General features: G+C 36.9%; 1 protein-coding gene across 3 annotated transcripts; it reads right to left on the minus strand.

Moving 5' to 3' along the window:
* Window positions 1-1,811: 1,811 nt before the first annotated feature.
* Window positions 1,812-12,815, minus strand: UVH1 (Restriction endonuclease, type II-like superfamily protein). 3 transcript variants are annotated; one of them, XM_088962559.1, is made up of 9 exons: window positions 11,807-12,815; window positions 11,486-11,709; window positions 11,105-11,193; window positions 10,728-10,892; window positions 9,092-9,868; window positions 6,858-6,968; window positions 6,507-6,767; window positions 6,187-6,410; window positions 1,812-2,369 (listed from the first exon to the last, which is right to left on the minus strand). In XM_088962559.1, exons 1-9 carry the CDS (start codon window positions 12,676-12,678, stop codon window positions 2,159-2,161), a joined length of 2,934 nt encoding a protein of 977 aa, XP_088818685.1. In that variant the 5' UTR covers window positions 12,679-12,815; the 3' UTR covers window positions 1,812-2,158. The 3 variants fall into 3 exon arrangements, with proteins under 3 accessions (XP_088818685.1, XP_088818683.1, XP_088818684.1); XM_088962557.1 differs by having other exon boundaries at window positions 9,014-9,868; XM_088962558.1 differs by having other exon boundaries at window positions 9,014-9,868; window positions 11,114-11,193; window positions 11,807-12,797.
* Between the last annotated feature and the right edge of the window lie 2,465 nt (window positions 12,816-15,280).

Consider the following 15,280-nt stretch of genomic DNA (forward strand, 5'->3'; position numbering starts at 1 on the left):
CCCATACATTTGTACTAATGCAAATAAATTCGCATTACAACCAAATATAGCCTTGTATTGGTCCACATCGGTGTCTAAATTAACGCTGAACACTAGGGTACTAATAAAGTAATAATCAAATATATTACTTGATTCCATACTGTTTCTCTTTCCCCTTTTCTATTTATTAGTATAATGAGAATGCAAATAAAACTTCAACTTCATGTCATAAAGGCATCTCAAACCTAAATTCCAATATTCACGCTGAACACTAGGGTACTAATAAAGTAATAAATCATATATATTACTTGATTCCATACCTTTTTCCCCTTCCCTATTCATTAGTACAAGTGAGGTTGGCAAAAAATAAAATTTCAACTGCATGTCTTAAAGGACATCTCTCACCAAAGTTCCAATATTTATGTTAAGATATAACATATGGGGAAAAAAATTAAAAGAGCATTTTTTACCATAAAGGGCAAATTTGAGTTTTAAAAAAGTTACAATAGTCGCATGCAATCACATGTAGATGATATGTGATGACATTTTAACGATAGGGGTAGAGTTAATCAATTGTCGTAAACGTAGGAATACTTTTGGTTTGAAGGAAAAAGTAGGAAAAGGAAGGGAAACATGTACAAACCTTGTATAGGTTTTCCTGTCTTTTCCTTCTTTTCCCTACCTTTTCCTTAAAATCAAATATTTCAAACAGCAAGGGTCTTTTGATCCATTTACTAAAACTTAGAGGTAGTAGAGATTTTCCCTTTACAAAGTATGTGAGAATTTAATTCATTTATCAACAAAATTGTATGATGTATATATATCTTCCTATGTATTAATTGTAATGGATTTTTTGTATGTATTTGTACTTTATTCATCATTATTTCAACCTTGTATTTTTCAGTGTATTTGCAATATTTATAGCAATTTCCCTAATATATCTATCCATCCAAACATCTCTATATTTTTGCATTAGGGGTCAACTAAAAAAACCAAAAAATTGAACCGACCAAGAAAACCAACCAAAACCAAACAAAAAAAAATTGATTAACCGAACCAGTCAGTTCGGTTTCAATTCAGTGTTTTTAAAAAACCGAAGGTACTGGTTCGGTTTTGGTTAACCAATATAAAAAACCAAAGGTTAACCAAACCGACCGGTATACATATATTTTTATATATTTTATATATTTATGTATATTATATATTTTATATATTATAAATTAATAATTTTTTTATTATATTTATATATTTTTATAATATATTATAAAAACTAAAAAACCGACAAACCAAACCGATCAACCGGTTAACCGATTGGTTTTGGTTTGGTTCCGATTACCGATTTTTGAAAATCGATGCTTCCAATTCGATTAAAGAAAATGCCCCACAGTTTGGTTCCCTACTTTGCATTGTACCCATGCATTTGCAAAGCATGTCTATATCCAAGCTTAGAAATACAATACTTGATACAAGAGGTGTTCACGAGTCGATTCGATTCAGTTAAAGGGTGTTTAGCCAACCAAACTGACCTAATCGGATTGTGGAGTTTGCCACTAAAAACCAATCGATCATTAGTAAAAACCGATCAATTCGGATTGTATCAGTTTTCAGTTTGGTTTGCCAATTCAAAAGATTTAAACTTAAAAAAATTAAAAATTAAAAATTAAATTTAACTCTAAAAAATTACATTGATATTATTTAAAAAATAAAATTTAAATTTATAATATAAAATATTTTAAATTAAGAAATAAAAAAAATTTCCAATTTCCCATATTAAAAAATTTATATTTACAATGTAAAACACACACATTCTTTTTTTCATGACACCAAAGAACTAATGTTGAATTTTGTAACATTTCCCACATTATTTTTTTCACATAAACAACCTTTTGTACAATAGGTAGGGCACTAGTCTATAAGCAATAAAATTTAGTTCCCTATATGCAGATTACAATCAACTAATGAAAAAAAAATTTAATTCCCTACAATCACACAAGAAAAATCTAAATACAAGTCATGGAAAAATTTGGAGGGCCATGGTGAGATGAAACACTCCATACTACATGGTTTTGACTTTAGAGTGTGTGGTCACTCGTCAAAGACGTCGAGGCTTGTAAGTAACAAAGTAGCGATAATTAGATTCGCTTGGAGACTGCGTACAAGTTAGTTGAACTTTTTAAACTCACAACATGGATGGATACTTGGCATCAAGGAAATCCCTCAGCGTCCGAGCAGCTTTCTGACTACCCATTAGTTCCGCTAATTTCTCAACAGGAAGCAGGGCAAGTTCTGCCAAACTATTACACCCGTCCATAATAGCCCTGTAGTTGGAATCTGTCACCCCTGGGAGCCGCCTCAAGAACTCCATAGCAGAGGTGTTGTAAGTTTCAGCTCTGTCATGCAGAAAAAAGGGTATATTAGTTTAATGAAAGATAGCATTGAATTGGTACACATGCAAAACTATTTACAGTTATTACAAAAGTTGAAGAATGAAGATATCCAACACCAATAGAAGAGAACAACTGCTGGGCAAACTTAATAAATTAGGCATGCCAATTACTGAATGACTGAAATTGAACCTCTGGAGTTTTAAAGGATGGTTCGATGAGGGGATAACCCTTCGTAATCCTACTTGAATAGGAGAAGGTCAAACAATTTCAGCAGCTAATGGTTTCGCCAAGTTGAAATTTGATGGAAGAAGTGAAAGGAATAGGTGATTAACTTAGCGTCTGTTTGGCATCGTTACCGTTGCTCTAGAAAACAGTGCCACGTCAGAAAAAGCAGTGCTCTAGGAAATGGACATTTGTTTGAAATTGTTTTTTCCATAAAAAAAAAACAGTACTCCAAGCCACCTTGGAAATCGGGAAAACATGATTTGGAGCAATGTCGAATTTGGTGTTTTCTGGAGCTGCAGCTCGTTGCTGCCAACATAAACATGAGGTGGCAGTGACGTGGCACTGGATAATGAGTACTAGTGCAAAAAATGTTTCCTGGAGCATTAATACCAAACAGAAAACGTTGATGTTGCTCCAGAAAACGTCCTACCTAACAGCAACATTTCCAAACAAAAAAAAAAGACACCATTTTCTCAGAAAACAGCACTTCCAACCCACACATCAGCAGCACCATTTTTTGATGCCAAACATATACTTAGAGAAGAGGTCTTGGTGACAATGGTAGGCATACAAAGGGCAAAGGAGATTATCATTAGAAAGCTGATTATTGAAGGTTATTCAAAATTGGTGATAAGTTGTCTGCAAAAGGGGTGGGAAGAGGTGGAATGCTTTGGGCACTGTTGTATCCTTTTAATGTTCATGAGGCTCAATTTGGGAAGAGTGCAAATACAAATATTTACAGTGCAAGTATGTCCAGTGCAAAACCTTATATAAGGTATTTCTAAACCTTGTACTTGCACTGTACATATTTGTATTTGCACTCTTGCCAAATGGAGCCTTAATAAATTGTGTTTTGTTTATAGATAAGAAAAATATAATCTTCTATCTTAATAGAGATTGAGGGAAATTTATGTTATTTCAATGTCTGTCTGCCTGAATAATAATAGAATGAGTATGGTTGTTTTGTTTCTATCTTCAAGGTAAGAGGGAGAAATAAGCAGAGGTATATTAGAGATTTAAGCAGTTGTCAAAAACAAGGAGAGGTTCAAGCAATTTACCCTTCTATATATTCACGTACATGAAAGCAAATAGATAGAATAATACAAATAACAGGTGTCATGGCTAAAGCTACTGTTAGATGAGAATAGAACGTGAGTTGATATGGTTCAAAACACTCTTGCAGGAAATCAATAATGTAGGCCTGAATGGGGAAATAGGCTCCAAGTGAGATTTTAGAGTGAAAATCCAGTTGGATTGCTTGCTGTTTTGAAAAAGATATTAGAGGAAGAATGAGGAAAATCAAAGGGGACCCTATAACTGTAAGACTTAAAACTTAACACAAAAGGAGGGGTAAAAATTCTTAACCCTCCCAAGAAAGCAATTCAGATTACAATGTTGCCCATAAGAAATTAACTCTTCCCACCCGTTGTTTGGCCAATGAATCTTCCAAGGAGTTGGCGCACCTCTTTATCGATTGAAACTTGACTTCCATATTTTGGGTTAGATGTCTAAATTTCTTTTTTTCATTCAGAAACTTCCAGACTACAAGTATCCTTCATCAACCAATTTATAGTCAACTTAGAGTCACCTTCCCCTATCAATTTTCTGATATTTAACTCTTGCGCTCTTTTTACCCCTCCTTTTGTACCTTTTCTATTATTAACTTTTAATAAAAGTCTCTGTTATTTATCAAAAAAAAAAAAAAACTTAACACAACAATGACAGGACAAATAACTCCTACTAACTGGACCTCACCGTGAATAATTAAAATGACCAAAATACTTTTAGATGTATTTTGACAATATCACGGATGAAGTTGTATTTTGACAATCGAGCAACCTCTCATTTTTGTAGCAAAAAGTAATTTAAGCATATGGAGGTGGACTGACCCTTCATCCCTTGGTCAATAGAGAGTTATCATTCTCAAAGATCACAGAATAGAATAAATGGACAACTAAGATCAGTTTAATCCTTCGTTTTAAAGAACTGCCCGCAAACGGAACCATTCTGGCCACAGGTTTCCAGGTCGATGGACCAACCGTTCGATTCAAACGGACGGCCCATTCTGACAGACAAATTAAAAAAAAAAAAAAATTGGTCAAAACCATTGAACGGGTCAACAGGTTGACTTTTTCAACGATTTTTTGCCAAAAACCAGATTTGGGGTAAAACGGAATTGATTGCTTAGACGATTCCCAAGCCGAACGGTCCAACCATCCAGGTCAACAGCAGTTCGAAAACCTTGGTTTAATCTCCCTTCCATTTTCCTTCTCCCCATCTTCCTCTTCTTCACTTCCATTCACTTCTCCTCTTCCTTCACCCTTCTTCTTCTTCTTCCCCTCTCTCTCCCACTACCCCAGTCTCTATCTTCTCCTATAACCAGCCATTGGGGTGGATTCAAGTCAAGCCAAGCCGAGCCAAATACTTGGCTATTCGAGTTTGGCTCATAGGAATAGTATTAGCCATTAGGCTCGAACTCAATTCGAACTAGAGACTTGTGCTCAAGCTCGACTATAAGCTAAGTTTGTTTTTTGAAAAAATAAAAATTATATGTATAAAATTATTTTTTTAATTTTCAAACAAAAAATTAAGAATTATAAAAATTGTTTACTATTATACATAAAAATAAAAATATTATTATATATAATAATTTATTATATATGTATGCATATAATACAAATTATTTATTTAATACTAGGTTTGCAAGCCTCACGAGCCAAGCTTTACTAGGCTTGAGTTCGGCTCGATTAGCAAATGAGCCTATATATCGGACTCAAATTCAGCTCGAAACTCAGTTTAAACTGAGCTGAGTTAAGCTTTTCATGACCCAAGCTCAAATAGCTCGTGAAAGGCTCGGCTCGAGGCCACCCCTACTAGCCACCCTCTTTCTGATTGACAGAACAGAAAGACCACCGTAGAACTTCACAGCATCTTCACAGCTAACCCACCCACCCCATGGATCAACATTACCCTGAGACCTACCAGCCACCCTCTTTCTGTTTGATAGAGCAGGAAGACTACCATAGAACTTCACAGCATCTTCACAGCTAACCCACCCACCCCATGGATCAACATTACCCTGAGACCGTTGGACACCCAACTCCAAACCATCATACCAGTTCAGAACTTCGGATCTTCAACGCTTTGATCCCAGTGTATCACCTATCATTGAAGCTCGTCATTTCCATTCCCACCTAGCAATCGGTGACCAACTGACTCCACCATTGCAGCTCTTGAAATCAACCACCTCCTCTGGCGTTCTGTAATTTCTATATTTTGTCTGAATTTTCTGATCTTTTCCCTACATTTTTTATATTTTTTTCTGTAACTTAATATATTTTTCTACATTTTTACATGATATCTTTTATTTCAATCAGTTTGGGTTGGATAGGGTCCAATCCAATTCATTTGGAAAATATGGATCAGACTGGTCCCTCTGACCATTAAATTCGGGCTGGATCAGATTTGGACTGTTTAAGCGTTGGCACCCCCCTAGGCAGGTGCCTAGAATTTTATTTGTTAAAGAAGCCTAGAAATTGAAATCATCATATGGACTTCACTTTCTTCTTGATGTTTCACAACAGGTTCAGCCTACCTCACATCATTTTCCACAATGCCATCGTCCGTGGGAACACCAACTCTCATTGCCTTGCTCTCATCAGGCTCATCCTGATTTGCCTTTAGTGAAGCAAAAATCTCAGCTGTGGCGTGTAAGCTGCGGGACCAGATAATGCGCAGGCGGGGAAAATGCAAAGCAAGCAATGACAACTTAGATATTATGCTAGTTGGTGAAACATCATCACCAATCTCACTTGCAGACTGCCAAAAAAACATGTCAATCCAATAAATAAAACAGAAAATATAATTAAAAAGGAGCCTTTACCACATTTCTCGAAAAGTACAAATTATAGTTACCTGAAAGGAGAAGCTTTTGTCTTGTGAAAACTCAATTAGAAGCACAGGTATGCGATAGTAGCGGACCATTGTTTCCACCTGGTGATACAGGCGACCTGACGAAAAACTCTGAAAAAGATCTTGGAGACTCTTTCTCTCCACACAAATTAATGGTGAAAGGACATAGTCTCCAACTTCCAAGGTCACTGGTATAATGCGCATGCCCCTCTGGTGGAGAACATTTGGAAGGCTGCTTGCAAACTCCCTCATGTCCACTATAACCTGCAAAAACAGAATGAAATATCCCAAAGTTTAATGTTGGATGATAAGATATTGGAACTCTATTCACATAAAAGGCAAACAATCATCTACCTGCATATCTTTCTCCACTTCCTTCCTTCCACCTGCCTTTCTAGTTACTGAGTTCTGTGAAGCAAGAGATTGTGCCTCATCGGAGCTAGTCAATCCAAGACATCGACCATCCTAGGAACATACAACAAGAAAACATAGATGAAATCAGATAGAACCTGGAATTTGTTTAAAGAAAGGAAGAGAAATAAAAATAAAAGAAAGCTAATGTAGCATGACAATAGGCATTAAGGGGATTAAAAGTTAAAGCTCTTTTCTCCTTTTCTTGGTACAATTCAAGTTCCTGTCTCTGTAGTCTGTACCCATATGCTAAGAGCTGTAGCAGGGTCATCTTCCAACAAACACAATAACAACAATTTATGTATGTATACACAAGTACATACTTATGCATGCATATATGTACATGTGTGTATTTATGCATGTACAAATGACAAAACTAAAACTTCATACACACATACATAGGCATGTGAATGTCTTTTTTTTCCTGACAGTAATGATATTTTTGTTGAAATAAATGCATGTGAAGAGGCACAAGAGCTGCCATCTTTGGGATCCTGAAGAGAATTGCAAGAATAGAAGACTTAAGGAGGCAATAATTGAGATTGTGTCACCAAGAATGATGAGCTGGATCAAGAAAAAAACAACATAAAGTGGGTGTCAAACATGTGTCTACCCACTCAAATGGTAGTTACCTCCACTATAAAGAAAAACAAAAAAACAAAACAAAACAAAAACTCATTTCAAATTCAAATGATGTACCCATAAAGTGGGCTATTATTTAGAAATAAAACTTAATTTAATCTCTTAAATTAAATAACAAATCTAAACATAAAAAATCAAATAAATATTAACCTAAATTTACAACATAAAAATGGGTGTCAAACAAAATTCTTAGAATACAGGGATCATTCTAATAGTGATGATATATTAAGAGGACGGCAGTATACAGAAAATTCGTCAACTTCTAGATCTATTATCTCCTGAGATTGAAATTCGCCTGCCTTAGATCAGACAAACTCAACTTCGATGGGTGTAGCCTTGGAAATCCAGGCTAATCGGGAATTGGAGGAAATTTCAGAGGCAGTTCAGGAGTCATTCTTTCTATTTTCTCAGGCCTTATAGGTGTGGAGGACCCTACAGGGCAGAATTACTTGCTGTCCTCCAAGGATAGAAAATTGGTAAGAGGTTGAAAATGCGGAAGTTAGTGATTGAAGGAGGAGACCCAAAAACAGTAGTGAGGTGGCTAAAGTATGATAGTCACAAAACATGGCAATAATGGCACATCTTAAGGGAAATCAAGCAACTTGATGGGGAGCTGATTCACTTGCAAGACAAGGGGTAAACAGGGATTTTTTTTCTGAGAAAAGGTAAAGCATGAATTCCATTAATAAAAACAAAAGGATCCCTGTATGATAAGAGGCTGTACAAACTAGTGTGCATGTAAATATAATGTGGTGTTAAGTAGCTAGGCTAGCTTAACATTCGTATATGCCCTGTACTATATTAATCATTTTTTAAATCAATAAATCTATTTGTTACCTATCAAAAGAATGTAATGTGTATGCTGCATATAGAAGCGACAAAATTGTAGTTACATATATGCAAGTAAATAAAATGCAGCTATAAACATTGAGGGCCCAAGAGACAATCAGTTTCCAAGATTACTTTTTGTACTTCACAAGTCTGCTAGACAAAGTGTTTCTACAAAAGTGTCAATGGAATGTGCAGTGTATAAGGGAAGCAAAAAGAATAAGCCATAAATGCAAAATAATCTCAGACTGAAGCTTCATAATTCATCCAAATGCAGAAAATTAGCATATGAACCGATATCATGCCATATAGAATACCATTTGATATAAGCACAGAAACAGAATATCCTAACTGACCAAACAAGGCAACCCAGTCACCACTCAACCTTACTGTTTTAAATTTTAATATGCCAGTTCAGGCAGTTTTTGTGTTGAACAACCAAATCAAGTTTGAAAAATTGGACCCTGGCTCCTTTCCATTGTAATGCCAGGTCTGATTTCCAAAATATTGGATAAAGGAACAATTATTTTATTCAATCAATACAAACGTTGTAAATCAAGAAAACACAGGAAAAATAAAACGACTACAAGATGGAAGGAAAAAAAAAAAAAGAGCTCAAAGGAATAAACCTGATCAACAGGAATAATCATTAGTGACTTCTGCCTTATCAAAGATTCAAAAGCTCCATTTTCCCTTCTAATACTTGCCTCAAACTTTTGTACTTCAGCAGAGTCTTCATAGAAAAGAAAATAAACTTTCAATCTGGCTGATGGATTTTCTGCTTTATAAATTTCAATTTCCCTAACAAAAGCCATGTCTGGATGGTAAACAACAATTACAGAAGGCTTCAGATCATCAAGTATATTATGCTGCTCACTTTCTAGGGCATGAAAATGAACTGGTGGGAGTGGCTTAGCATGTGTCAAGCCTTTAGCATCAACCCCTTGATTGTGCTTCCGGAGAAACCCTTTTTGTATATATAGAGCTCCATCTTCACCTTTATTGAAATCATCCACTTCTACTGGGTCATTTTCACCACTTTTGCCTTCATTGTCAGATATACATGTTTCAGATCTATTGGTTTTCTCTCTTTTCTTAACATCGTCTTCACATCCTGAACTCTTAGCATTTACTAGAGCTTTTTTGCCCCTTCTTTTCACTTTTCCCTTTCCACATCCTCCAACACCAGGAGTAGGAGGAGGATTATCTCCAACAGAAATATTTTCTGCTACTGGATTACTTAACCCCGATGCTGCTGCCAATAAGGCATCACGCTCCAGCTTGCTGATACTGGCAGTTTCTGCATTCTGCCCATGTGTACTTGGAAGCACCCCATTCAGAATGCCAAAACCTTTAGGCTCCTTAAATTTTCCATCAAATACACCAAAACTTTTAGGTTCCTTATATTTCTTTCTATTATGTGTTTGTAAGCCATGCAGATCAACTTTGCTCCGCAGGTACTTTTCCCACTCTTCTTGCATGACCTTGTGAGTGAAATAAAAAGCAACTCTTAGCACCAAATACAATCAGCCAAGATAAATCATCACATGTATCAAAGAAAAAATTGAACAATTACTGTTATACAACCTCAGATCATATCAGGCTGTACCAATGCTCCACAATGAGAATTTAAAGCCAAGATACTTTTTTTATTTAAATAACCCACTTCATAATGTTTGGGTTTGCAGAAAACCCACTTTCTAATGATGTGTGTTTTGCAATCAGAAATGCATTTCCTAGAAAAAAGACTCCTCAAGGAATATTATAAAATAAACTTCAAAATGTCTTAGTTGCTCATGCAGGAAGCATGGTACACAGTTAAAATAACAAGAGTGCACAAATACCATGCAATTTCAACTCAACATAACGAACTTCAGACAACAGAGAAAAAAACAATTCTACAAGATCAAGTTCAGAATAACCAAATTATCCAATTTAGGATCTGCCTTTTACTGAATACAGAAAGTTGGACATGAAAATCTTGTCGCAAATCTAAGATTAGATTGTGACAGAAGAAATATATACAATCATATATATAAAAACCTATAAAAAACCAGTATATACAATACTAATTGTACTTAACAAATTTGATAATTTAATGTTTTCCCCTAATGTCACAATTGCTTATAAATAACCTACTAAGGCAAAATGGACAACACAATGACAAAACAAATTTTCTGGACCAAAGAGCTGGATAAAACTATTCCTTTGCTTCAATGATATGCTGCTGATGCTGTATAAACCAGAAAGACAATGCATAACATAATTTCTGCAAATGAGAATGTGCAATTATCTAATGCAGAGAAAAGAGACATGTCATAAGATATTAGATGGAATATTGACCTGCTGTGGGCCCTTCATTATGTAATCTTCAAGCTGCATGCATGACCGTTCATCTTTGCAAGCTACCAAAACAAGGCTGCTATCCTCTACTCCTTCAACCATAAGTTCTCCTTCCCTTGACAGAGCTTGATTTTGTCTTTCTTCTGCTATCTCTTCCAACACCTCCTGAAATGAAAGAAGTATCAAATAAATTTAAAATTGAGTTATCAATACAATAATTTTTTCTGAGTCAAACTTTTATGAGGCTAAAAAAGTCATTTCCAACATAAATGTGTGCTTGAATTTGGGACTAGATTCTTAGTCTAGAGCCCCACAATCAATGAGCTAAAAATTATTCCTAGTATTACAAAGAAAAGAAATGAAACTCACTCACTCACACGTAACACCTTCCACTTTGGTGCTTCCTCCAAAATTTCCTCAAGCACAATGCCAGAATTCGCACTCGTGCCAGCAGAATCCCCATTAGCTACATACCCAGAGAAATAAGTAACTAACAAAATCTAATGAAACATGCAATGATCAAAACCTGATGTCTTCTGATACCAATCTATTTGTTTTGATTATTGCTATATGCATAAGATACTAAGATTTAAGGGGGGAGGGGGGACGACAACACCCTAACTATAGACTATCAAAACAACCCACCCTTGCACCTTGAAATCAACTCGCTTAGATAAACAAGAGAATGCATTTATGGTAAACCAAAATCTAACTATCTAAGGCATCATACTTGAAACCATTCAATGTTAAAATTATACCATCTTTTTCATTACTTGCATCCCCCTTCACTTTCCTCTTCTTGCTCGCGACACTCTTAGACTCCCCAGCCAGGTTTGCACCATCTGATCGCACCACCTGATAAACCCGTTTCTTCGCGAATTCAAATATCTTATGGCTTGAATCCGCAAAAATCCAAACAGACCGAACACCCTCTGACACTCTGAGAGTATCCAAATACTTCAAAAAAGCCACTGCGTCGTACCTAAGCAAATCAAACATGAGAGATTGATTGTATGTAAAACCAAGATTACGACCAGACCAAATAAACAACCCAAGACAATGGCAACTTTCTAGATTACCTGACAAGATAATCCACCAATTTCCTTAAAGTCTTCAAATCCCAAACTAGCTGCTTCGTCTTCATTCCCAACGTATGCCAAATTGGATCCAGTTGCCGCCTCACGATCTCGTCGAACGACTTAAACAACCCTTTCTCCACCGTCAAATCCTCAACATCAACCTTATTCGTCTTCTGCATCTCCTTCAAGCAGGCATCCATAACCTCGATTACCGCCTTCTGAATTCCATTCATGAGGGGCGACAGCTGAACCCTAATATCCACAACCGTGGGAGGGTCTCTCTCCAAGTCCTGAGACACATAGACCTGAAACCTCGGCCAGAGATGCAACCTCCTGACGAACAAGCACTTCATGATCCGTTCGGCCTTGGAGAAGCCGGAGACCATGGCGTGGGGCTTATCAGAGAAGGCACGAACATAGGCGGTGCGATTGAGGGAGCGGAAAATACGAACAATAAAGGCCTCTGTGCAGGTCTCGGAGAGGTTGTGGGCGTTGAGGATGATGAGACCGGCAAGGTTGGAGGTGGGGACTTTGGAGTTGAGGAGATCGACGATAAGAATCCGGGAGGTGATGAAGAAGATGGAGCCGGAGGAGTAGAGGGAGTGGCGGAGTTGGGCGGAGAGGTCGGATGTGATCTCGGTGGGAAGATCGGGGTTGGGATTAGGGTTTTGGAGGGATTGAAGGGATTGGGTGATGAAGGACTTCTGAGAAGGGGAGGCGGAGAGGATGAGAAGAGTCCCTTGAGATGGGGAGTGGAGGAGGAGGAGAGAGGCGATGAGTTTGTGGAGAGCGAGGCCGGATGAGAGAATGACTAGACCTCCATTCGAGTCTTCGAGAAGGTCTGAGATTATGTGTTCATGGAACTGTACCATATCTCACTCTCACTCTTCTGTCGTTGCTTCAATCCCTTGAAGATGGCGGGAAGAGGAGGGGTTCGTTCGTTGGAGTCGCTCCTCTTTCACCTCACGTAGCGAGATTCAAGTTTTCACCTGCTTTTGGTTGAAGGAACAGACAGACGCATTTGAATCCCTTCTATATTTGTCTCTTTTCGGAGGTGCATTTACGAAAGTACCCACATGAGTGACTTTACCACGTGTCTTATCTTTTAACAGTGGATTGGGGACTTCGTGGCCCCATGTGTATGGAGTTGACGTGCTGGACCATAATTGGTCAAGTCTAATGAATAGAGCTCTGTCTCCACATCTCACCTGGGACTCGATGTGCGGAGACAAATTATGTTGAAAACGTGTTGGCACAGTTTTTTTTTCGTTACGAGGGGCCTGTTCTGTGGGGAGCCCATTCGAACTTTCTAGTAAATGGTGCAATCTAATATATTAGTGCATTTCCACTCCCTCCTTTTCCATCTAATTACGAGGAGAAGCCCATGGCCACTTTCATTTCAAAAGAGGCTTGACCCAGTCTCGCCTTATTTATTTATTTATTATTGGCATGAGGTCCTCACCCAATTACTAAATAATCTAATTAGTTCATGTCTGCATAGAATGTGCCAAATTATGTCCTAATGGCATACTTATCACGCATTTCTTCTTTGTTTATGACTGAATACTTTTCTATAAGGCTGATCTACTGCAAATCAAGACCCTCAAACAAATACTTCATAACTTTCAGAAGATATCAAGACAGAGAATCAATTATGGGAAATCTAGCTTGATGTTTAGTAGAAATGTACCTTGTAAGCATAAAAAATTATTCTTCAGAATTCTCAAGGTGAGCAAATCCATGTGGGGTACTAAATACTTAGGTTCAAGAGTAGAAATAAATGTCAAAAACTAGTTTTCTTTGCACATACATTCTAGAATTAATTAATGGAGCTCAAAGCTACTTTCTTAAGTAGGAAGAACCACATTAGTGAAGTCATTCATGCAATCCATTCCAAATTACTCAATGGCATCTATGGTTATTCTTAATAAGTTTCATACCCAATGTGACAAGCTTACAAGGGACTTTGGGTGGCAAGCTGAATTGCATAGTGTTAAACATACTATCTCATAGAAAAAAATTGTTGTGGTGTTTGGCATCGATGAGAAAATGGCGCCATGTAAGCACCACATTAGAGAAAGTGGTGCTTACAATGCCCTCTTATTTGGTACCATTTTTTCTAAAAAAAAAATGTTGCTCTAGACCACGCCTTGAAAATCAGGAAAGTGTGATATGGAACAATACCAAATTCAATGTTTTTTAAGAAAACTGTGCATTGCTACCAGCGGTGCAATGATGTAGAATCATCTTTGGCGTTGGATAATATAGATCAATGTTGAAAACGTTGCTACCAGCACTTGTACCAAACAAAACTAGAGCTATTTTCTCAAAAAAAAAACACCTATATGGAAGCACCGGTTTGAAACAAAAAATAAGCACCATTTTCTGATAAAATGATGCTTACAAATCCACATGCCTAACATAATTTTTATGAGAAAACGGTATGATGTTCCCATTACCAATGCCAAACACCTACTATGCCTCCCTAAAGCAGCTAGAGGACTAGGATTTAGTAGAGCTTACTAATGATTTAAGCCATGTTCAACAAACAGATATGGAGGTTGTTTACTCAACAGAACAGTCTATGGTGCCAACTAGTTTTTCCTAAATGTAATCCTTTCTCGGCAAAGAAAGAGAGGCAAAATTCTAAATGGTGGAAACAAGCCCATAGTTTATTGGCTAATTTAAACCCAAATTTGCTATGGATTGTCAAGGATGGCTTGTCTATATCAGCTTTTGATGATCCTTGGGTACCAACTTTTCTAAGTGGTATATTGCTACCAAGTCCTACATGTGAGTCACCTACCCTGAAGTCTGAAGTCGAAGGTAGCATACCTTCTAAGTGGGGAAGGTACATGGGATCTGAGAGTGTTGCAACAATTATTTGATGTGGCTACAATGAGTCGCATCACACAAATAAGACCTCAAATAGATCTAGTAAGTTATCAAATGATTTGGGAAATAAGCAATTCTAGGGTTTATATAGTTAAAATCTTCATATAAAAGTTTTCTCCCATTATTCCCTTCCCCTCCAACCCCTCACTTCAATTGGAATCTACTTTGGAAGCTCAATATCCCTTATTGATGCCAAGTCTTTATTTGAAAAGCTGGGACGGTGTATTAACAAAGGACATGTGTGCTAAATGGCTATCTCCACATGATCAAATTTGTTGTTTCTATTTACAACAACAAGAAACATTTCATCATCTCTTCTTTACATGCTCTTATAGTAGGGTTGTTTGGTGTGAACAGGGGTGGAGCTAAGTATCTTTGTGGGATACTCCCCCCACCCAACCTTTTATTAAAACAATTATTAATATGTGGTTACTAAGTGGAGGTTGGATCAAAATCTAATAAACTAGTTTTTTGCCCCCTCCCCCCAAAACATCAACTAAAATGTAAAGGATTACTCTTTAACACTCATCCAACTCTCAAAATAAAACAAAAAATATTTTTTTTCTTTAAAAAAAATTG

This window comes from Nelumbo lutea, chromosome 1 (assembly GCF_056320005.1).
Source record: "Nelumbo lutea isolate HS-2025 chromosome 1, American lotus-T2T, whole genome shotgun sequence".
In the NCBI taxonomy this organism is placed as follows: domain Eukaryota; kingdom Viridiplantae; phylum Streptophyta; class Magnoliopsida; order Proteales; family Nelumbonaceae; genus Nelumbo; species Nelumbo lutea.

Coding starts and splice junctions, on each gene's coding strand:
- UVH1 (XM_088962557.1), bottom strand. CDS start 12,678: ATGGTACAGTTCCATGAACACATAATCTCAGACCTTCTCGAAGACTCG. Junction 10,893..11,104: donor CAAAGTGGAAGGTGTTACGT/GTGAGTGAGTGA, acceptor CTTTCATTTCAG/GAGGTGTTGGAAGAGATAGC. Junction 6,969..9,013: donor TGATTATTCCTGTTGATCAG/GTTTATTCCTTT, acceptor GTATGTTCCTAG/GATGGTCGATGTCTTGGATT.